Source organism: Oenanthe melanoleuca, chromosome 1 (genome assembly GCF_029582105.1).
Source record: "Oenanthe melanoleuca isolate GR-GAL-2019-014 chromosome 1, OMel1.0, whole genome shotgun sequence".
In the NCBI taxonomy this organism is placed as follows: Eukaryota; Metazoa; Chordata; class Aves; order Passeriformes; family Muscicapidae; genus Oenanthe; species Oenanthe melanoleuca.
The window spans coordinates 30,393,542-30,418,380 of record NC_079333.1 but is presented as its reverse complement, the minus strand read 5'-3'; the positions used below and the strand labels follow the sequence as shown (position 1 = coordinate 30,418,380).

Below are 24,839 nucleotides of genomic sequence, written 5' to 3'. Positions count from 1 at the left end.
TTTTTGGTGCTTTGTTTCCTGCTTTCCTCTCTTACCTAGCTTGTCTGAGTGTGGCCAAGCTCATAGGTCTCAGATAGTACTTAGAAAAGATACAGTCACTCAATTCATGTAGAAAGCATAAAATGCATTTATGAGTCCCTGCCAGGCTGTGCTAGGGTTTTCTTTCCTTGTGTATTTGATCTCATGAATGACATTCTGTTGACAGGTCTGCTTGACTGAAAATGCTTATTCTCAGAGCAGGTTCAGGTTATGCTGCAGCACTGCAAAGTGTCTTCCTGTAAACATCCATCTGGCCACAGAGTGTGAGGTCCTCTGTGAGAATTGAACTAGTCTGTACAGAAGATTGGCAAGAGGACAGGAGACTGCCCTCTCCATCCTAGTCAAATCCAGCCCAGTCTGATAGGTTCAGTATCATAAGGCAAGACAGAAATGTGGGGTGAATTCCCTGTGCCTGAGCTTTGTGAGCTGCAAGAATTCCCCACTCCAAGCCAGTGTTGTTGTGTGCTTGGTGAGATTTCACTTTCATCCAGCCCATGTGTAAATCTAGTCTGTTCTCTTTATAGGGCTTAATAAAAGGCAAACATGAGCTGAGCCTGGATTTGGAAATGGAAAGAGGGCTGTGCAAAGGTGAAACTTCTCACATTAGTTTGCACTTCTCATATCCAGAGTTTGTTTGCTATTCTCAGTAAAACAGTGATGATGATTTTGGATAGGTAGTGACATAGCCCTTAAAACTTTAGCAGCTGGAAGTCAACAGCAGCTTTATCAGTGCTCTCTTAATCTTTTCACATTTTTCCTCAAAACTGATGAACAGCCTCATTTCCCAGCGAACTGAGCCAAGAGGGTGAGCATGTTCCAGTGCTGGAGTTTGTGTCTGCCTTTTCAGACAACTCCTAACAGATCAAACATTCCTCCTGGTTCTTAAATCCCTTTCAGCTTGTCAGTAAAGTTTGTACATGATCCTATGGTACACTGCTCCCTAAATGTTAACTGCAGCTTTCTGCCTGCTGCTGCTTAGATCTACAGCACTTCCAAGGAACAGGAAGGTAAAGCAGTTGTTTCAAATCTAGATGTTACTTCTAATAACCCTTTTTTCTCTCTGCAAGTTTCTGAAACAATTCTTGCATAATAACCCCACTTCCCAAGCCATAATGGCAGGCAAAATAATTATTTCAGGATTTTTCTATTGAAAACATAAGGCATCTCTAATAAAGAGGAAATTAGGATATGTCTCAAAGATAATTAAATAATAAGAAGCCTGTAAAGGTCAGATGCTTGGCTGTGAAAACTTCCATGTCTGCTCTTTCTGTGTAGAGTATATCTCTTCACTGATGATCAGTGAATAAAAGCTAGCAGTAGAAAATTAAAATGTGTAAAGCTAGCTTAGTCTTAAAGCAGAGATGCAATAATTTATTTAATGTTAGATTTGAACTTTTTCTTTGATTTTTTTAATTTTGATTTCTATATGTACACACCTCTTTCAATATGTCTTATAATTACAAGTGATAACTTGGGTGGGGAAAATAGAAAAATGGACAGGTACTTGCATTTATATTGTTGTATAAAAGGAATTAGGCCATGCTTCTAAAGACTGCTTGGATGCCGTATGTATTTGTCTCAGTAGAAGTTAAGTGTCTGAATGTCTTTAATGTTCCAGATTTTGTCTGGTTTTAATCATGCTTTAAAGTGGTAGAAAAATGAAGGTAGATTTGTCTTTTTGAAAATCCTTGCCTACATCTGTACTTACATGGACTGGTAGCATTGAACTTGCAAGTCCATATGCTGTGTTCAGGCAGGTAAGTTCTCTTGATCTGACAAAGCTTTTACAAAAGGTTTATTGATTGGGGGAATTACTTTAGTTTTAGGGTCAATAAAAGGTTTATTTATTGCTGAAGTTAAAGCCTTCTTTTCTTTCTTTCTTTCTTTCTTTCTTTCTTTCTTTCTTTCTTTCTTTCTTTCTTTCTTTTTCTTTCTTTCTTTCTTTCTTTCTTTCTTTCTTTCTTTCTTTCTTTCTTTCTTTCTTTCTTTCTTTCTTTCTTTCTTTTCTTTTCCATTCCCTCCCTCCCTTCCTTCCTTCCTTCCTTCCTTCCTTCCTTCCTTCCTTCCTTCCTTCCTTCCTTCCTTCCTTCCTCCTTCCCTCTCTCTTCTCTTCTCTTCTCTTCTCTTCTCTTCTCTTCTCTTCTCTTCTCTTCTCTTCTCTTCTCTTCTCTTCTCTTCTCTTCTCTTCTCTTCTCTTCTCTTCTCTTCTCTTCTCTTCTCTTCTCTTCTCTTCTCTTCTCTTCTCTTCTCTTCTCTTCTTTTTATTTTCTTCTATTTTTTCTTCATTTTTTTTTTCTTCTTCTTTCAGTTCTTTCTCTCTCTGTGTTATTTCTGTCCCTGTGTTTTTCTGCTCACTTTTTTTCAGAACAGCAGAATTTTACCTTAATAACATGGCATGTAAGTGCTGTCTGAGGGGTTCTGGAGAAATGTGTAAAACGGTGCATATGGTTTTCGTTGTTACACTTTTGTATATAGCTCCTTCCACGCAGCCCAGACTGCGGGCTAATGTAAGCACAGCTTGTTTTATTCCTGTGTCGTATTACCGAGCTGCTGGAGCAGCTTTCTGCATGCTTTTCTTTCCATGAATGCTCCCCTGCTAAAGCACAGAAATAGGGCTGTGGGAGTTACTCGTCCGCTTTGGCAAACAAAAAGAGAACTCCTTCTGTACTAGAACAACAGACACTTTAAAGCCTCACTTTGCCAAAGGCTGTATTCATGTGTACATACTTGCATGCAGGACCACGTAAGAACAGAAGCCAACAACATCAGCACCTCAGGAGTAACTGGACCAATCTTCATTTTGCACAGGTGAAGCAGATGAAAAGGACATGGTCTGTGCAGTCACTCCTGGTATATGCTGATTTTTAAAAATTATAACCACTGGTCTGTGTATTAGATGTGTGACTGCTTTCTTTTGCTGAGTGCTACAACAGTCTTAGAAAAGGTTTCATAGTTTATCTTAAACTGATTTCTAGACAGCTTGCTGGAGGCTCTGAGAAGGAGCAAGACTTGACCTCATTTGTGCAGTGAGTCTGCAGGGGGCAGGAATGGAGCCATAAGTATTGCTTTTTGTCTGGCCCTGACAGGAGACCACCAAGAGTTCAATGCAGCTGCCTGAGCATGGGACTTTGGTGGCACCTGAGATGCCCCAGAGAACTGGGGACATCTCTACAGGGGCAAGTCTGGCATAGAACCTGGAGGGAATCAGGCTGTTGTGTAGCAGTAGCTGCAGACCAGGCATCCTGCTTGAGAGCTTGTCCCTAGCACCAGGCACTTGCCTAACTGAACCTCACATATCAGTCATTCCAGCCAGTACATCCTTAGTTATTGGGCTGGATATAGTCACTAAAGACTTGCTGCAAAATGAAATTTATTTTTTATGCACTCAAAATTATAACATTGCCAAGGTTTCATAGCATTTGTTTGACCAAAGGAGATTACATTTGTAGTTCTCTGTGTGTGTATGCAAGAATGGTTTGCTTTTTTCCTCCTGTAATACACCAACTTAAAACATCATTTAAAATGAAACTCAAGGCCAGATTTAGCCTTTCCCTGAGCTATGACAGCAGAAAATGTAATGTACTGAACGTGAAGTAACTTCCCTCGTGGTGGTACAGCTCCAGAAGTTGAACCCTGAAGGCTGAATAATTGTTGTTTCCTGTATTAGTTTGTAACAATTTATGAGAGTGGGAAAGAACAAAAAAAAACTTCTTTGCAATCCCCTGGGCAAATAGGGGATATGAGAGTTTTATCTACTGGGGTGAAATTCAGGTTTAAAAATATTCCAACTGCAGAAAAGGGAATCTAGGAAGAAAATAACTGTTCACAGTGTGTCTTCCTAGATCTCCACAGCCATGTCATAGTTAGGTTACAAGTATGGATTAAAGTCTTATCTTTTTTGGAAGCTGTATTGTAGAAGGAAAAAAGAAGGCTTCAGTCCAACAGCTACTCTTTGTTTAAAATCATTCACTGAATTTTTTTTCCCAGCTAACTTCCAACCTGTGATCACATTTCAAGTGCTTTGGAACAGAAGGTGTTTTCAGATGGTCAATGTATGATTCATTAAGAAATGTATTCAGGACCCTTTTGTGCTTTTAGCATTGCTCACATCGTAAGGAAGGAAAGCAGTGTTCCCTGTTTGGCCCTATGGACAGCAGAAATACATTAGCAGGATTTCCTAAAAGTTGGTGAAGTCAAAGGAGATTTTACCATCAAGTTAAATGGTCATATGCATCAACCAGTGCCCAACTGCTTTTGAAATCCCATTACACTTTATGATTTCAGCCATATGAGAACTTCAGATTATAAGGCATTCTGCACTGGAAAGATTTCTTCTTAATAAGGAAGCAGTAAGAGAAAGGAATGAATCAGAGAGATAAAGATAAAGCTCTCTCTCAAAGGGCAACCCAAATTCAGACCAAATGTGGCAAAGGTTTCTGAAATGATCAGGCTTGTTCTCTTCTTTATTTACTCCCTAAACTATTCCCTCTTGGTCCCTCTTTCTGTAGAACAGAAGTTGAAAATAGGACAGAAAAAAACTGACTTTTTAGTATTTCCAGCTGGGCCTGGAGTGGAATGTGCTCAAAATAGTGTGAGAAAGACTGATACAATTGTGGTGAGAGCCATTTGAGTACCTGGATAGGCATCTCAAACCAGGCCTAAAAGCCAAAGTACAGACAGCTCAAGGGAAAATGTGCTCACATGATGTACTGTGAAATTTGGCAAAATCAGCAGCTCTTGATTTTAATAAGCAACCCAACTGCCCCTGAGCACCAAAACTTCTGTGCTTCACCATCACCTTGTAAAATGGCCCAGCCTGCAGAGTCACTCCTGGCAGGGGCAGGTGTCTGTTGTCAGTACCCTCATGGAGATGGGGGTGTATCTGCGCTTGCAAATTGCTTTTTTAAAATGTTCTTACAGAAAAAGAGGAGAGAGACTAACATGCAATTCAATATTGTGGTTACTGTCCTTCTCTCTCACTTTCCAGATTTAGGAGTGTTTTAAGGAGTTGTTTAAAGGACTGCCTGCTTGTTGCCCTTTTCCTAATTTAGCATCCTTATACCTGCATGTGAAGATTAGAGTTCCGCTGGGATGTGAGAGCAAATCAGGGTTATATGCATGGGTCCTTAATTAAAACAGACCTCCCAGCCTTAGGAAAAAGAAAAAAAAATCAAAATCTGGCACAACATCAACTGGCATTAGCAGTATCAGCATCACACTAGGTGCCCTACAGAAGAGGAAACTGTGAAAGAGCACTCAAAAATAATGACTGAGTTTCCATGATGCTGTCAAGACTTTCACATCCCAGGCTGCCAGGTGTGGATTACTTGAGCTAGAAGTATAAAAGCTGTATAAAACACAAATGAAGCAGAAAAATTGAAATCTCAGCAGGTGATGATGTACTTTAAGAAGGAATCAGTCCTTTAAAGCTTCATCTGGGAAAGGAAGAGGAGGAGCAAGAGAATACCATACCCAGCATTTCCTTTGTTTCCAGGGCATTTTCTTTTCCCTTACCTTTTTTTTTTTTTCATTTTTTCTCTTTTTCTTTTGGCTCATAGTGTCAAATCTGATGCTTGGAGACATCTGAAACCTGTTTTATCCCCTCTCACCTCCACGTCTGCCTTGGCATTGTTACCACAATTACAAGGGCAGGTGACAGTTCTCTAGGCTTAGAATCCAACCTCTCCTGCAGTGAAATTCAATTGAGTAGCATCATTTCTTTGAAAAATAAACAAGACTGCAAGCTCTGCAACTGGGAAGTAAATTAAATGTGTTCACAGAGCTTCAGAATCCTCTTTGCCTTTCATGTTATACTGCTTGACTTCCTATTAAAATTATTGCTAGCGTAGTCAGGGCTGTGACAAGGAGCATTTTTGTGAAAGAGAGATGTTATTGCAATGAGCTTGTAGGTGTCAGTTTTGTCCTGGACAAGCAGATCTAGGAAAAATAATATGTGGCTTTTTAAGGTTGCTCTAGTGCAGCAGCAAAGAGTAAGGTGAAATAATGTGGTGTCCGTTTAGTCTCCCAAGCGATGTAATTCAATGTACAGTGAGAGGAATTCTGGGCACTTCTCATGGCCCTTTTGCACTGATGTGGCTGACAGAGGATTTCAAGGTCAATTTCATGGAATCTACCTGCTTGCTGCCTTGCTTCCTATGCCCTCCCTCCCTCTCAGCAAAACGTTTTTGTTAGCCAGGGGAACACAACTAGGCAGAAAATAGATCAGTGGACCATTAGAAACAATATACTTTTGTGTGACAATAAATATATATATTTGATGCAGTAAACAATTCTAATTATTTGGTTTAGCTTGTTTTTTAGTTTACTTGCTATTTTTGAATTAATGCCTCATTGTATAGAGACAGTCAACATTTATTAGGAAAGGGTAAGACCTTTTATCATACCAATTAGTATGAATGCAATATCTTCCTGGGCTGGTAGATGAGTAGCTGTGACAATTTATTTTAGCCTGAGCAGCTACACATATCTTCTCACCAACAATGAAGACAATATTTTAAGGCCATTTTTTATGTAGTGGTGGAGTAGACTACTAGTTGAAGGGACCAGACAGAATACTTAAAAAGACCCTGCTCTTTTCTTTGCATCTCAGTTCTAATATGGAATATTCTCATTGGTATGATTTTTTTATACTCCTTGAACCTTCATTTCAGAGCTGAGATTCGTGTTGATTCCTTAATGTCCAATTGTCCTACTGCAGTGTTATTCCTACATGTTCCTGGCACCAAACACTGCCATCTCCACAACAACTTTTTGAGGTTATCAAATGAAACAGTTACATTTGAATTCATACAGCCACACCACACTGAATGGCATTTAATTTGTTCTTAGAAAGCAATCCTGGTGGTTATTAACTCCCAAAAAGGCTACTGCCTTCAGTTGCCTGCTAGATAACTGTTTTTTCTTTGCCAATAGATAGTTGCCTCTAAATGCCTCGGGAATGATGATGCTTGGTGGCAAGTGCAGGCTATAAAATATTTATCTTTAACACACAATTGTGTTATTGCACCCTCTAATAGGATTTGGTGTCAGGCAAACATCTGCCTTGGCCTCTAGCCCAAAGATAGGGAAACAAGCTATTAAGTTGAATGTTGCATAGTAAATAAATAAGGCAGAAATACTGTTAAAGTAGCTGTACTGCTGACCAGCAAACATGGTGAGTATATAAAAAAGAACTCCATCAAGAGTTTAGCAATTTGTCTACCTTCTTAATATGTTTATTGTGTTGCATCTGGATAAAGGTAATTCATGTCAGTAGTTGTGAGCCAGGCCGACAGATCTTTATAGAGCTCACCACAGTAGAATTGGCTTTCATGGGGCTTTTTGTCAGCAGCAAAGTGGTCCCCTGAGCAGACCATTAGCCTGGGAGCTTTGTTGCTGTCACATGAGTCTATTTATAATGTGAAGCAAATGCTATGTTGTATTTGTCCATGCCTCAGATTAACAACCTAAAAAAAATGAGAATGGTAGCAATTAGCAATTTCATATTGAACTCAATAATACCCTTAAATAAAAGATAGTGTAGTGTGAAGTCTTATTGTGGGTATGGGCTGGATCATGCCAGTTTATGGCTTCACTCAGAGTACAGGGAGATTACAGTGGGAAAACTAGCAATGGGATAGAGATTCCAGCCAAGTTTCCCTCAAAATCTGCCAGCCGAGAGTTTAGTTGTACTGAAGAACATCCCCTGAAATAAATGGCAAAAATAGCAGATCATTTTTTTTTTATGCAATTTGTTGAATTATAGCTGCTGAGGATACTTAGGGGTTTTTTTGTTTCTTTGCTTTGATAATTAAAGCTCATGAGCAGAAAGGACCTTAAAGGGTACTTCAGAAGAAGAGTTTTGCTCTTGGAGAAGTCTAGGCCTTCACACTTACTGGATGTTTTCTATTTCTTATTATGAGTCCAGAAAGAGTTTTGTACATCCTCCTTTTCCTGTCTGAGGTAGGCTGTCCTAGGGTAGGGAGTACCTGCTCTGTCAGACAGGGCATTTCCATACCATTCTCCAGAATGAGATGGTATGGATCTGAACACCAAGTGTCTCATGTCATTTAGGCTTTCTCTCAGAGATGTATGAGGAGAGTATAATGGAGAGTATATATGAGTGTAGTGGAGAACTGGAAAAATGCTCAGAGGGCTTGAACACCTCTCATATAGAGACAGGCTGAGGGAGTTGGAATTGCTCAGCCTGGAGAAGGTGCCAAGGAGACCTTAGAGCTCTTCCAGTTCCTATAGGGGCTACAAGAGAGCTGGAGCAGTACTTTTTACAAGGGCACGGAGTGATAGGACAAGGAAAAATGGCTTTAAACTGACAAGTGTTTTTAAAGGTTTAGATTAGATATTAGGAAGAAATTCCTCACTGTGTGATGAGGCACTGGCACAGGCTGCCCAGAGAAACCGTGGCTGAGGTGTCCATGGAGGTGTTCAAGGCCAGGTTGGATGGGCTGTGGAGCAGCTTGGTCAAGTGGAAGGTGTCTCTGCTCATGGCAGAACTGGTCCAATCCAAGGTCCCTCACAATCAAAACCATAAAATTTTGATTCCATAAAATGATTTGTTTTTTCAGTTGCTAATTAGATTGTGAAGCTGTCAGAACATTTAATTCCATAGGCAAGCTTCTGCATTCCCTATCAGGAGCCCCACCCCCTCAAGTTTTGCCAGTGTGTCCCTGGTGTGAGTTGTTTGCTTTCGGACGTTTTACTTCTGCTGGCATTGGTGGTTGAAAGGTGGCATGGAAACTGTGTTTTCAGTGTTCTCTTTGGACACAATAGCAAATCCTGATGAAGGCATCATCCATCAGACATTGGCTGGCCCTCCAGTTATTAATGTCTGCCCTTACCGGCTGGTGTCAGTCAGATCTCTTCAGGGATTTGAAAGCCAAGAGAAAACTGTGGGAATCAGACTGGAAACAGAGAACATATGTATCTCTTTCTAAAGAAGAATTGTTCATGGTCTCACAGTGAACTTTAACAATTAAATAAAACAAAACAAAAACATTATCATAATTCTCTAAAGGAGTTCCCATGGTACTATTCATAAAACACCATATGGAATTTTGTATATATTGGAAAATACTCCTTTAATTATGTGAACAGCTTACAGAATAAACTGTGTAATGGAGACTACAAGCCAGCCATAACTGCAGTGGCGTGTTTTTACTTACTGACTGACAGTGTGTCACCTCTGTAGCAATGTTGACTATGAACATACTCAAAAGAAAGACAGCTGCCTTGTGCCACTGAGTTAGGGACTCCCTGAATGTTAAAGTTGTGTCCCTTCTATCCCATATGATAATCATTTGGCTAAGCCCTAGCTTCTGAAAATGTCTGTTTGATTCTTTACTTTCCAGGGCTCTCCCTTCACAACTCCCTAATTTCTGATGCCAAGTCACTCGTCTCCTCCTGTTTAGCTTGAAATGTATGTGTTAGAGCAGTATGCATGAATGTGTGTGCACTCACACATGGCAGAAGGGCTAGAAAATTGTCTGAGGTGCCCAAATGGCAGTCTGTAACCACTGAAACAAAATTCAGTCCTAGGTTGAAAAGAGAGGTTTTTATGAGAAGCCCTGTGTGAGTGTAACTTGCTAATGCCTGCAATATTGAAGGTAAAAAGAAATTCCAGGTTGTGATTCTGCCTAAGAATATAAATAGGAGCATGCTTAGTGTTGCACACACAGCTTGCAGATTTGCTGCTCACAAGCCTCAGTCTCAGCCTCGTTTGTGCTCATTAGCTCTGAAGTTTCTGAGGAAAAAAAAGTGTGTTTATTTAACACTTCCTTAATGGAAATACTTTGGAGATGTTTGGGAGTAGCTTTGACACAAAGATGCACTGCATGAACCTACAGCGCTGTTCAGAATAGTTTTTCAGTAGCAGAAGAACTTTTGGAAGTGTGTGAAGACCTTAATTGCTCTGAATCACCAGCAAAGTTTGCATCTTTAACTGCTAAAAAGCAGCAAGTGGCACAAGTCACAGGGGGAGTAGAGTTTCTTTTCACTTCATCTCATCTCTATCAGGCAGGTTATTCCAGGGCAAATAGAGGTAGTGTAAAATGAGAATACATTAAAGATGTTACTTTTGGCTATATTAGAAAAACAAGGGACATCAGAGGAAGCAGTGAAATGGGATGAAAATCTTTCTAGGGCCTACTCTATTATTAATAATATAGGGTATTCAGGCTACAAGTAAGAGCTACTGAGGTGCTTCAGAGAGGAAGGTAAAATGGGTTTCATCCACCTGTTTTTTAATTCCTTTTGAGTCAGCTACTATATGGCAGGAAGCAGTTTGACCACATTTGCAAAGAAGTGTCTGGGAAACCAAGACTGAGGAAATAGTGATAGATGTGTGCGTATCACTGCAGCTTTACAATGAGAAATGCCAGATCTGCATATGAACTAGAAAATAGATGTGAATTTTTTTTTTAATATATCAGTCCCTGTCAGCAGGGATCTGACCAGTTACAGGTGTCTATGCTGAACTAGTCAGAGGAGAAAAGAATGCACTACCAGAGTAAAGGTTCTTACATGGATTCACCCAGAGATTCTGGAAAGGTTGGTTACCTAAGCACAGGTCTGCTCCATTTCTGTGGTCACTCTGAACTTATGAATCCCTTTATACATAGTCATTGTAGTGGACAAAGTAATTCAGTTTAATCTGCAGTGGATATTGAATTGCAGAGTCTTGCCTGTCTTGTCCTAGGCATCACCAGCTGAACCCAGTGTAACTGCAAAATATTGCTTCCAGTAACAAAGATTACCATTTAGCTGATGTGGTGCATTGTCACACTTTGGAACAGTTGCTGAACTTGATGTTATGCTACTTTTTAGATACTTTCTAGATGCTTCTGTGGATCTTTTTATTATTTTGCTTAAATATTATATTACAAAAATATACCAAGAAAGCTATATGGGTATTTACTCCTCTTCAAGATCTCAGTTTAGTCCATTAGAGCAAAACTTGGGAAAAAGCTTTTAAAAGTAGTTTTTAACATTCTAAAGGTGGTGTTAACGCTGGGTGTCTGTCCTGCATGAAGCCCTTAGGTATTCCCCTTGACTTCAGAGGTCATGTGTGTTATGTCTGTCCAGTGTTGCTCCACCTTGCAGCCCCTGACCCAGTGTGGCAGTGGGGTGGTGAGGTGTCATGGAACAACTAATACTGAATAGCATGGCCCTTCTCTTCCCAGTTTTCAGGCAGCAGGGGAAAAAAAACCCTCTAGGTTTTTTCTGCTGCATTCTGCCTTTTTTTTTTTTTTTGCCACCTTTTGAGCTTAACCACATCGTTGGAAGGTCCGACAAGTGCCAGAACCAGCACAAGAAGAGGGATCTTAGAGTTGTTCTTAGGGTGAGAAGATTAGAGGAAAAGGACTGACCCTTTCAGCAACAGGAGCAGTTAAATCTCCTAGCATGTCTCATTATCTTGTTTCATAGAACTCACACTCTGTATGTTCCTCATGTGTGTAAGTATGTACATAAGTAACTTATTTTTCCTATTCTGTATATATTTCTTGAAGAAAAAAAAAATATAAGTATTGTAAAAAAAGCATAAAGTGAATTCAGTTTTATTTTAATGTCACTTCCACAGTGACATTAACCCATGTCAGAGTTCTGAAGATTGTATAAGCATGGGCTAATATTAACTTTTCATTTACAAGATAGATTTGTGTTTATACCTGCTATGAAGTGAGAGATGATATTCCTAAATATCAATATAAATGCACAAGGCCTGAGTAATTATTTCTTTATTCTAGGAAGCTTGGCTGCTCTTTGATTGGAATAAAGTTGGCAGCTCAAGCCTAAAGGGTTTTCTGCATGTTGTGACTATATTTCCATACAATATCAAGTGAATACCTGCTTAACTACTGAGTGTTAGAAATTGACAGCACTTCATTCTACCTTTCTTGCTGCATAAAGCCAGGACTTACAACATAAATGCTTTAAACTGGTTTTATTATTTAAAATTGCTGTTGTCCTTTACAAATGATTAAATTGCACCACAGTCTTTAAAATGTCCTTCAGAAATCTCTGCTCTTTGGCAAACACCCGTCCAGAAACCAGCTTCCTTTCATTTGTGATTAGGAACTAATCTGCACATCTCTGCTGCTGCTGGTTCTCTTCACTTGCACTGATTGGGAGTTTACAAATAACTTTGCTCCCACAAGGTCTCGTGAAGTATGTCTGTGCAAATGAGGTCATTATTCACAGGGCTGAGGTTTTCACCCCATTCCATGTGTACCACTAGTGTCCCTGCTGTATAACCAAATCCAGTTTTCATCTGATAGGCATTTCCCTCAGAGAAAATGTGAAATAGCACAGTAGAATGAACCATAGTATTCATTACAAAGTCTTTAAAAGCCCCACTCACATTCAGTTTTCACTCAGAGTTTAGTGTAAGAAAATAAGATTATTTTCATTCTCTTTTTGATGTGTTTACCAGCTTGTGTTGTTCTTTTATGAAAGATATGTTTTAGCACCAATATTCTGAATTCTCCTCAAAAGAGAAGTGCTAAATAACATTTTGCTTACCTGTTAACTTCCCCTGAAAAAGGAATAGCTGGTGTTTTTGCCAAAGTCAGGTAATTTAAGATGATAACTAGAAACAGAAGAAAAGGTGGAATAGACCCATTCCTGTTCTACCAAATAGAAATTAGCCCCAGTGTTTTGTGCTGTTAAAGATATAAATTATATATTATATAATATATAATGCATTATATTCAATATAATATTGCAGAGCAAATAAGAAAAATTTGGTTAGAAGTATTGTTAAACAGGCAGATGGGATGAACCAAAGGTCTGTATTATTCAGTAAGTTCATAGGGGAACATATCTATTATCACCCAGCTCTTTCTGTCACAAATAAATGCCTCAAGGTCACTTAATCAAGTCGATAAAACTGGACCAAAAGTGCATATTCTGCCATGAGAATGGTGTCTATTGCATCCCTGTGATAAATTCAAAGAGGAAAAATGGTCGTAAAAATATAGAGGAAGAAAAGACATTTGGAAGTTTTCAGGTGCCGAGAGAATGCCAGACCTGTGGGTGCTGAGCAGCTCATACTTAATCACAGGATTTGCAGTTGAACCATCCATTGGTGTAAATGGATGAGCAGGGTTATTGCAGCCCACACTAATTATTGCTTTCACCCCAAGTGCAGCAGTTGCTTTGAAGTTTCAACTGTCCTGCCCATCCGGAGCTGTCCTAAACTCAGAGGTGTTTTCTTGCCTAAAGAAGTGTCTGAATTCTCTTTTGTTTTCCAGAATCAGTGGATAACTGTCCCAGTAATTGCTATGGGAATGGAGACTGCGTGTCTGGGACTTGCCATTGCTTCCTTGGCTTTCTGGGTCCTGACTGTGGCAGAGGTAGGAATTTATACTTAATTAACTGTTACCCTCTCCCATTCAGTTAAGATTTTTCTTCTGGAAATTATATTAATGACGATGCCTTTTACAAAGTACTAGTCACCCAGTGTGGGGATGCTGCAGTAGAGTGGAAGCAAGTTGATCTGTGAATCTTGTTTGCCACAAATTTGCTAAAATTTTGCTCAGCAGCTGAGTGATCCATGGGTGTTTACACTGGAGAAAAGAGGGAACAGGACGTCTTACCTGAAGGAAGGTGGAGAGCAGTCTCTTCTCCCAAGTAAGGGATAGGATAATAGAAAATATCCTCTAGTTGTGCCAGGGGAGATTTAGATTGGCTCTTGGGAAAAGTTTCTTCAGCAAAGGATTCAGGCTTCTCAAGGAAGTGGTGGAATCACCATATCTGGGAGTGTAGGTGTGGCATTTAGGGACATGGCTTAGTGGTGGGCTGGCAGTGCTGGGCTAAGAGTTGATCTTGATCTTGGAGGGCATTTCCATCCTTAATGATGCTATGATTCTATACTAATCGTGACTGCTGTGCCCTTAGGAGCAGCACAACCGCTTGGGCTGCTTGTGGACAGGCAAAATGTCACGTTGGAAATTTTCTCTCTGGAAGTGACTTTGGAAAACATGATTTATAAATGCAGCATTATGGTTTGTTTGGAAGAGCACTTTTATCGTGGTGTGGCATAACACTATAATGATACTTTCTTTCAAGATTCTGATTATACAAAAAGTACCTTGCAAGTCTGTCTGAGCCTGGCTGTGGGGAATAGTGCAGTGTTAGAGTAAGGCTAGGAATGGAATAATGGCAGGAACAGCTGGTTGCTCTGGCCAAAAATGAAAACACTGGGAGGGTTGGGAAGGAGACTTATCCCAGTAAACAATATAATACATTTTTCTCCTCAAGCGATAAGTATTTTTAATAAACGACTTTGGAAGGGTTTTCTTTGAGTTGAATTTTTTAGGTTATTTAAACTTTTTAAAAACAAACTGATACACTTTTAGTAAGAACACGTTTCAAACCTTACATGTGGAAAATGACAGGATACTGTGCATCAGCCTTTTCAAGGCCTTTTTTGGCTCGAAAAGTCCAACAAACTAAGCACAGATTTATAAATCTGGGCAGGGAGGCAGCACAGAACGTTAGTGCCCACCCAAGGAGCTGCGGTGAGGCTGCAGGTCAGGGCTTTACCCCAGCTTGTGTCTGCTTTGGAAAGCAGGCTGGCGCCTTCCCAAGAGAGAGCTAAACTCTGTCCAACCCCGGCCCTCTCCCCCTCCAGCTGAGCTGGGTCACATCCCAGCAGCGAGCCAGGAGACAGAGATAAGGAGCCGTGCACCCCAGGGCAGGCGGGAGCTCCCTGCCAAGGCAGGAGGCCGGGCTGAACCCGGCGGGGTTTCAGAGTTCACAGCCCAGTAAGATGGATGTGGCAAGCTGCGTCCCTGAGAGCTGCTCTGTCAAACTTCTTGCTGACTCAGGTTACACTTGGTTTGCATTTCCTTACACTTGGTTTGCATTTCCAAGCTCCTTTTCAAATCCCTGGAGCTGGAGACAAAAGGAGTTTTTTTCCCTGTCCCATAGCATATTCCAGCTCACACCTCCTAACTTTCAGTAGGGGCAGAAGTTCAGGGCTTTTTTCCCCCAAGGCTCCCAGTAGAGTCTGTGGAGTAGAAGAACTTTCTTCCCTGTGGGTCAGAGTATTTAAACTCTTGTTCTGAATCCACTTTCAGAGGAGCTCACCTCCCCTCCCGGGCTATATCCTGCACTTTCTCAGGCTTTGCAATGGAGCCATGTGAGTCTCCCATTTCACTAGAACACATGCTCTAGCTGCTATGAACACCTTTTCTTCAACTCTGTCTTTTCATTCAGAGTCATCCGGATTCATATCACAGGTTGCACTCTCCCGTTAGGAAGACAGAAAAATACCTGGAATGCCAAATATATATTTGTATGCATGTCCACTCACTTGGCATGTTAAATAGATCATGTTGCCATGAGCATGAGATCCAAGGATCCCAGCATTGACTTCCTGTTGGTTTTCAGGAGCATCCAAGATTCTTCTTTTGACCTACAAATGCCTCAAAAGGCACCATGTGTAAGGCTGTTATGGTATCCATCTGCAGCCCTTCACAATCCCTGTATGGAGCAGTAATCCTTAGATAAGCAGGTTCCTGCCCACATGAAGAATTCCATGGATTTTTTGGATGTTCCTTTATTTCAATTCAGCTCTGTAATTCACCATCCAAATGAAAGGGAAACTCTGGAGCAGAAAGCCTTTCTCTTTTTAGTAATGGTTAATTATTAATGTATTTTTAACCGATTTTTTTAAACAAAATAAATGAGAGCAAGTCACCAGAGGTGCATTCCATAGGCTTTTTGAAGGTTTTCTTGGAAACAAGAGGTAGTGTTTTCAAGTTCAGTATAAAGTAAACAGACAAACAAATTATCTTACTCTCTGATGCTCAACTTTTCATTTAGGTTGCTGCAGTCATTACCACACTAGAGAATTTCTATAATTTTGCCATCACAGGCATTGTTGGAATCTGAATGATCAAATAATAATTGTATATCTTTATATTTGGAAAAGAGTTGCACAAGTAATAGGGGAAAAAATTCAGAAACCTCTTTTGTCTTTATTCATTGTTGCATGCTACAGAGGAGGCCTTGTTCTCACCATTGCCTTGACATTTGTAGCAGTGCTTTCCAGGTGATGCTGAAGGTGATCTCCACAGAAGGTTCTGTGGAGTGTCAGTCTCACTGCAGATGGCCAGTGATTTATCTGATTTATCCTTTACTGAGTGATCAGCTGTCTTGTCAGGAAACATGTAAGTCTTTCTCAGCAACCTCTCCATGGTTAAAGGCAGTTATTCTTTCTTCTTGTTGAAAAGAGCTGCTGTCCCCTGCCAGTGCCTTGAAAGAACATCCATTACTGAGCATTGAAATTCGAGATGGGAGGGGCAGAAAATTCCATCCCTTCACAGAAAAGTGAAATTACAGAGTGAGTGTGCTGTGAACCATGCACACAACACAGTGTATCTTAAACAATTTAAGTCTCATATTGTATAGGTAGATACCATCTTGAAAATTATGCATTTGGCATGCATACTGCATTTTCTTTTCTTTAAAGTGGACAGAGTGCTCCTTAGTAATAACAATTGCCAAATTCCTTTCTTTCCTAAACCTCTTTTATCTTAGTCAGGCAAATATGGTTCACTGCATATCAAACTGGTTTAGCAGTCAGAGTTGGCAATGCTTTGTATTTTATTGAGGCTGCCATAGTTCTGGAACACTCAAACTGACTTGGCTATAGGGGATGCGTGGAAACAGCTTATGGCACTTTTTGTGAGGCTACTGTCTGAAAAGATGGGAAGAGAAGGAGAAGAAAGCTTTCCTTAACCATGTAATACCCCTTCCCACACATAATCAAAGTCAGGAACAAAGCAAAAGAGGGTTCATCACATGCCTAATAGAGTTGAATTAAGCAGCAGAATGGAATATTCATTTCACATTTGAGCTGCATAAAATTGTTCATAAATTGCCTTTCTGAGGGGCAGATGAGAAGGTCAGCTGCTCTCACCTAAGGCTGATGTGCAACAGTGAACAAAAGCAGTCTGTGTTGAATATATATGTCCTTGCAGCTGAGTTTCAGCAAAATGAAATAGAGAACAGGAGTTAAGCAAGAAGTTTCAAGGTAGAGTGAACAGGAAAAGGCTGTTGTTTCTGAGGGACTGAAATCAGCATCTTCCTTGGCAAAATGAGAACAGAGGACAAAAGGAACGTAGTGTGGCTGGTGTGGAGAATGGAATAAGGAGAAGGCATCATCTGAAAGGAGCTGGAGAAAGCTTGGAGAGCAGTGATTACAAAAAGCTGTGGTCATGGAGGCTGAGGTCTGGTCCTTGATGCTCTCTGCTTCTTTGTGGAACCTGTTCTGCATCCTTCAGTTCATCCCATCCAACTCTGCCTGGTAGTTTCCAAATTTAGCTCTGAAAACCCTTAATCTTGGAATCCATCATGCCACAGCTTCAGTTTGTCATCTTCCTCTTCTTCCCTTTATTACAGGGAAGAAGTCCTATATCTGAGTGGTCTTGAGAGTCAGCTGACTTTGCTGTGAACAAGGATGATTAAAAATCCTTTATAAATCCTTTATAAATTATACAAATTTCAGAGGACAGATTTACATGGCTTTTATTTCAGGGAGCTTGGAAACAGTAGAGGCCAATTTTGCCTTATGGCTGGTGATGAAACAAGTCCAGCAGAGGTGATAACCAAAAATGGGGGCTGGACATTCAGTTAGAACCACAGAATTGTTGAGGTTGGAAAAGACCTTTAAAACTCTTTTCATCAAGTTCAGCTATTAACCCAGCACTGCCAAGTCCACCACTGAGCCATATCCCCATATGCCACATCTACACAACTTTTAAATTCCACCAGGAATGGTGACTGAGCCACTTTCCTGTGCAGCCTGCTCCAGTGCTTGAAAACCCTTTCAGAGAAGAAAGTTGATAGCTGATGGTATGACATGAGCAAAATCAGGGAAATAGTCTCAATGTGGCATTCTGGGCTCTGAGCAAAGCAACTAAAACCCATAAAGCTGAGAGTTAACCCAGAAAAAAACCAGGGGAGTGATTTGTGTGCCACTGGAGTTCACAGCAGAGGCGGTGTCAAGGAAAGTCTGGCAGCAGGTCAGGGATAGTGATAAGCAATCTAAGGTCAGTGATGCTGTGGAAAGGAGACGTAAGTACATTGTAAAATCAGAATACAAGAAAACTATGAGTTTAGTTAGTGAAGAAAGCTATCAGAGACACAAAGCAAAAAGATAGTCTAATTTAAGGGCATTGTTTGTTTGTTTTAAACACTCATAGGAGAATACAGTTAACAAGCTGGATATCATCCATTTAAATGATTTGGTTTTGGCAAAGGAAACAGCAACCTGCCCTGGTGAAGACTGTGCATAAAGAATGTAAAACACATGCCAGGCTCTTGTGCTCCTTTTGGAAGTGATTTTCCATTTGTTTTAATGTGATTTTTGTTGTCTGTCCATAGCGTCCTGCCCAGTGCTGTGCAGTGGAAATGGGCAGTACATGAAAGGAAGGTGCTTGTGCCACAGTGGCTGGAAGGGAGCAGAGTGTGATGTCCCAACCAACCAGTGCATTGATGTCTCCTGCAATAACCACGGCACATGCATCATGGGCACCTGTATCTGCAACCCAGGATACAAAGGCGAGAGCTGTGAAGAAGGTATTTGCAAGATGCATTGAATTAGCCTTTTGCTTTGATTGTTGTTCTGTAATTATATGGATGGAGGCAACTCAGCATTGGACTGGCACTTAAACAGAGCAGTAATAGGCACCTAGAGATACAATAGATGGATACAACATAAAAATGATATGTTGTCATAACTCCTCGTTAGCTATCATACTTGTTCAATAATTGGATGAAAAGCTATCAAATTCTTCAGATAGAAGAATCTAGTTGAAAGACCAGAACATCTAATCATATGTTCAAATGCTCTTATTAAAGCATCGTTTCCATTTACACATCTAAACGTATAATTACTTTTACAGTGCTTTCTTCTCTGCTGCGCTGTGCCAGGCAATTTCAGTTGCTTACATACACAAAATGGTGGCGTGTGAGAGAAAGTCCCTGATCCTTGTCAGCTTTAAAAGCTTAGAAATGCTCAGGACTTGAATTAAATTCTGCTTCAAAGTCAGATATTATTTTAATGGCTCTTCCATAACTTTTTTTCTCACATTAGCCCCCAAACATTTCACATTTACATTTAGATTTACAGCTGCTTTTAGTACTTATCTTTAATCATTTTGTGTAGGAACTCACCTGTCAACATAAACCTTTATCTTCCTGAGTCTGTGACTGCTTCTTACTGCTAAATGAAAAAGTGGACAGTTTTGCAAGTGTATAAATCATTAAGAGAGTATAAAAATGTATCAAAAAGTGAATTATTTAAAGAATAATGTTCAAAACTTTTGAAAACTATTCTCCAAATTCTATGCTGGTGACCTGATAAATAATTATTCTTAAATTGTGCTTCTACAAGTACATATGTAAGGCCTGTTCACGACTTGATAGATTAAAGATGTCATTTGATACATTTATGAATGACAGTGGCTTGAATTAATTTATGGTTGTCTTCACATATGCAGGATAAAGATTTATCTGAATGGCTTTATTTTACAGGCAATGAAAATAGGCTGAACTGGATTCAGACATTAAAATGGCATCTAATGTAGCAATTCTTTTGATGTGCTAAACGTATTGGAGTGGGACATCTCTGATGTAGCATGGCTTCAGTGTCAGTAAATGTTAGGGACAAACACTATCAGCTCTTACAACAATAAGCCATCTCTTGAGAAAGCCTCATCTTGGCTTAAAGAACAATTCAGTGAAGCTGTGGGGCATGCAGAACCCAAAGATTGTGACTACTGAAGTATCTTTAAAGCATCTCTGTAGACCTCCTATTTACTAGATCATATCTTTTCTGGATAAACAGAAATGAAAAGATCCTGATTTTGCCTCCAGCCAGAAGTGTTTAATGTGTGTAAATCACAGTGAGATTTACCCTTTTTCTACAGGAACCTTTATTTCCCTGGTCACGTTTAAAGCAGAAAAGCCAGGCACTGCTCAGTTATTTTATGTTACCAATGTAGCGGGGGACAATGTCAGTCCCACTAGGTCAAAACTTGAAAAAGGAGGAAGAACAAAGAGAACATGGTTTTTCTTATGGGCTGTTTAATATTTCTCCAAGCATGCGTGTTTTTGATATTCGAGGTATAATTTGTATTATGTTGTGAGGGGTGGGGGGAAGCAACTCAGAGATATGCCATGTGGGAAATCTTGAGAATATATATATATATATATATATATACATATTTAGATTCAGTAAAAAAATGTTGATTTATACTATTTTTAAAATTGCTTTTACTCTTTAATTTCTCTTCTAAGAGGGGCCATCTGGTATTGATTACTTTTTATTATTTCTCAGTTCTCATCGCTTCACTGCTTGGTCCATGTTTATAATAGGTTTTCATTCCAAGGTTTCTTCTGTCTTTTCTTTTTTCCCCCCACAGAAGTTCAGCAATGTTTATAAAACATCAGCCAACAATCCTATGCGAGTTTTTCTTTTCTTCTTCCTTAGTTTATTAGCCCATATTTTATAAGGCATGGCCTAAGCCAGCGAGACATTGCAGGGAGGGGAGCAAATTTAAGCAGTGAAATATGAGAAGTTACTCTTTGGGCACAGAATAAGCCTAATAACTTGTGTGACCAATGAAGCATGAAGTATATTGGGGAAAAGTGTAGAAGAGGCACTAACCTTGCTGCATGATTTATCTCCCTGGCAAAGATTCTGCACAAGGCTAAACTATAAACAGGGCATTTTCCAACCAAGAATTTGACCATTTGGGACATTTTCCAACCAGCAACACAGACATATGCTTTTTTTTTCCTTTCCAGGTATTCTAGATCTTGTCAGCTCTGCCCTCATGCCCAGCTCCCCATCTCTGCTTCTCCCAGAGCTAAGCAGCTAAATTTTTCAAGCAGAACTCCCTAAAAATATACCATTGTACTCCAAATCCACTAAGCAATTGATTAATAAGAAAGCAGAAGCCTGTAATCCTGTCCCAGGGTCCTTCCAATGGTGCAGAAAGCCTAAAGAGATAGAGCTAGTGAGGCTGAGCTTAAAGTAGCCATTGTGTGTGACATTTTCTGAAAGGGCTCATTTCAACATGAAAAATGGCCTTGGGATTATGATAAATGGGGGGTTCTGACATGCACATTCCCCTCCTATAATCATCTGTGTTAGAGCTGAGATAGCAGATTGTCTGCCTCCTGTGATGGAGGCCCCTGTAAAACTCACCTTTTTCCCAATTGACCTTCAGAGGAGATGATTAATTGCCTGGAGGTAGCCTCTTGTCAGTTAGCCTGTGATCTTTGTTCTCTATGTTCAAACCATCTGCTGAGAACGGACGAGGCTGCTACCCCATCCCTTAGTCCTTTTCATACTTATTACTGCTGAGAAAGAACAGGGCCAGGGCTTCAAGGGTCTCATGCTAAAATTGGCACCCTCGCTCCCAGCTTGCTAACAGTGAAGGAGATTTATGAACTCATCCTTTCCAGCCTCTTAAAATTTTTGAGGATTGTTCCAGCTATGAGCAGAGCTCCAGGAATCAAACAAAAAAGAGAATTCTCTCTCATGCCTTGGGATAGTAATAACTGAGCCATTACTTGTCAGACTGAGAAGGGTTTGAGAATCCAGGGAATTATCAGAGCAGCTGTTGTGTTTCCTTTTAAGGTTTCTGGATCTTAAACAGGTCAGTGGAATTCTTATTAGCTTTTCCAGGGGTAAAAATTGAACCACAAACCGTGTGTGCGGTGGCCATGTTCTGCTCTGCTGTATCAGAGCCAGAAGCTGGACAGTTTTTCTGTGCTGCTTAGCCAGACTGACACTTGTCACCAATCCCCAGGGAGCTGCCACACACCGTTTCAAAAGACAGGAAGAATTTTCTCCAGGCTGTCCTATCAGCTTTTATCTATAAATAGACAATTGACTCCTCCAGTTGGTTTTTCTGGGAGGGTGTCTGATGCATTTCATATTTTTCGATTGCTGGGTGAATTCCCTGTGGGCAGAGCAGCTGACAGTTGCCTACAAAATACATAACTCAGGAATCAGGGAGGGAGTACATTTGGTCTTTCGGTGTACGTTGCTATGCCCCTAACTAAGTGGTCTCCAATCTTGTTAGGAAAGTGCCTCTTTGGGAAGGGAAAATAAACCTCAAACATTTTTAAAAGAGAGTATTAATTGATCAAAAATAAAACCAGAAGAGCACCATTATAAAAAAAGGCATGATTTTGTTTTAATCCTTATTCCAGAAAGAAAGGTCTATGGATATATTTCAATGTGAAATTTCATTAAGTCTCCATGAAACCTGTATAGATTTAAGCACATTCTTCAATTTAAGCATGTATTTTGCTGAATAAGAATGTCAGCTTCTGCTGAATCTTTATGCAAAGTTCTCTCTCAGAAAACTAGGGCTCTGCTTCAAATTCATTAGTAATAGTAATTTAGGTTATTCTAATAGAATAAATGAAGACACATTATGTGTACAATAGAATATTATTCTTATTCTATTCTTAATTGATATTAGCCTGTTCTTACCAGAAAGATCACTTACTAGTGCAGACCTGCATAAAAGAATGGATTTCATCACTAGATTTTTCTCTGTTTTTCACGTAGGTGTTTTAGGTCTCACTGCCTTTTAGGGCCACTGACTTTTTGCATAAAGCATCTGTTTTGTTCACAGCAGGGCTTTTTTGGTTGAAACCTTGAGATACCATGTAAATATGTTTGTGTAGACAGCAGTCTGATAGGTTTTTTTCTGAAATTCCCATTTGCTTTCCCTGTCTGCTTCCTCTTCCTTCTCGCATGTAGTGGACTGCATGGATCCTACCTGCTCGGGACGAGGCGTGTGCGTCCGAGGAGAATGCCACTGCTCTGTTGGCTGGGGAGGAACAAACTGTGAGACCCCAAGAGCCACTTGTCTGGATCAGTGCTCTGGTCATGGGACCTTCCTCCCGGATACTGGACTCTGCAGCTGCGATCCCAACTGGACTGGCCACGACTGCTCAATCGGTAACGTCAGCGATGACTTCCTGTTGGTCTTCTGTTAAACTTTGTGAAATACTCAGATCTGCAGAAAAGTGCTACAGATAGATTCCAGTGAAGCACATATAGGGCATGACTGGAAAGAGAAATTCCATTGCTCAACTACATAAATAATTCTGCTACATTTGCTGAGCATAGAGTAATATCATAAATAACTCCATTAAAGCCACCTAGGCTTGCTATTGTTCATTATATGGCTGTAAATGTAATTGATGGTTGACATATAACTTCTTGTTCTGGGGATAGTTCTTGATGAACCCCAGTAGCCACTAAAGGGTCTGTTTTGATTTTAGGAGATGACTAAATAATCTTTAGTGGTTGTAAACAAGAAGAAAGATTTAGTAATCTGTCAGATCTCCTTCTGAATTCAAAACTTGTGCTTTTCTAGGTTAGAGGAGAATGAGTGCCTCATGAGGTTCATATTAAAGACTGTCCTTTACCAACTAAAAAATAAGTTTACTGAGTAAAAGTATTTATTAGTACAAGTGGCTACCAAGAAGACACTTTTTTTATAGGCAGTTTTGTCTAGAGGTTTGGAACAGTGACCTTCATTCCTCCTCTGGAAGGGCATCCTGCTCAAAATCTGCATCAGGTATATGAATTGAAGGCTAAGGAAAAACTGTTCAGGACCCTTTTCTTCTAAATACAATTAGCTCTTGAAGGCCACACTGAGAAATAATGGCATACATTAAATAGTCAGAACCTATGGGGCATCAGTGCTTTGGCTTTTGTCCTGCATTGTGTGCTCACAAAAAAAGAGACTCCAGCAATAACAGTTCCTATACCTTACACAACTGGAGTGGAACTAGGCCAGAAATCCAGGGCAGCTCAGTATAGGCAGTGAAATGAAAGGAATTTTCAGCAAAGCAACCCAAAAAAAAAGGCTTTTAGGAGAGTGGATATAGTAGAAAAATTATGTAAACATTTTCACTGAGGAATTGCTATCATGAGTAAAGAAAACCAGGTTAACCATTTGCAAGTATTTTAAAAGAGTAATTTCCAAGGATGAAGCAAACTGAATAAAATGGTGCTAAGAACATAAGAAAACCCTTTTGACAATCACCATTTAGGTTGGATATCAGGAGCTTGTCATAAAGTAAAATTGACTGGACTGAGGAATAAGCAGAAGAGGAGGCCTACTTGCCTGGGACTGAAACTAGGTTGATCAAAACTTTTGCAGATGTAGGTATGAAAGTTATCATGCATTGAAGGGAAAATAAATTTGATGCCAGGCTTTTCCTTTCCCCATATTAACATCTTCAATTCCATACTCTGTGGGTTTATTTTTAAAACCACCACAAGGGGAAAGGTAGTCATGTATTTGTAGTTTGTAGCATAGTTCATAATTGAACCATTATTCTATGTTTGTACAGGGGATTGCAGGGATGGATTTGGAAAAATGTTTATTTCTATGTGCAAACAGAATTCACTTTCCCTTTGTTAACCTGCAGGGTCATGTACAGATGATTTATAAGCTTTCCTTATACTGCTTTTATAAATCCATCTAGTGCAAACTTTCTTTGGCAGCATGAAGTTATTTGAGACAAACTTGAGCATCATTCCAAGACCTTTTTCCTCACTGAGCTGCTTGTAACATTCGGGTTATTGTGCCTCACAGCTAAAATCACAGCTAAGGTGATTTGTAAACTTCCATTTCTAGCCCAGACCTTTCCACTGAATTGATGACTTGATTTGAAAGACAGATTTACTCACAGGATATGTGGTACTTTTCTTGCCTCGTTAAAATAGAGTGAGC

General features: G+C 39.9%; 1 protein-coding gene across 1 annotated transcript in view; it reads left to right on the top strand.

Moving 5' to 3' along the window:
* TENM4 (teneurin transmembrane protein 4) overlaps window positions 1–24,839 on the top strand; it is a 1,506,484-nt gene that overhangs the window by 1,345,079 nt on the left and 136,566 nt on the right. Inside the window, exons 19-21 of the mRNA XM_056495278.1 lie at window positions 13,305–13,406; window positions 18,448–18,642; window positions 22,850–23,050. Coding sequence (XP_056351253.1) covers window positions 13,305–13,406; window positions 18,448–18,642; window positions 22,850–23,050 — 498 coding nt within the window. The remainder of the gene's footprint in view (window positions 1–13,304; window positions 13,407–18,447; window positions 18,643–22,849; window positions 23,051–24,839) is intronic.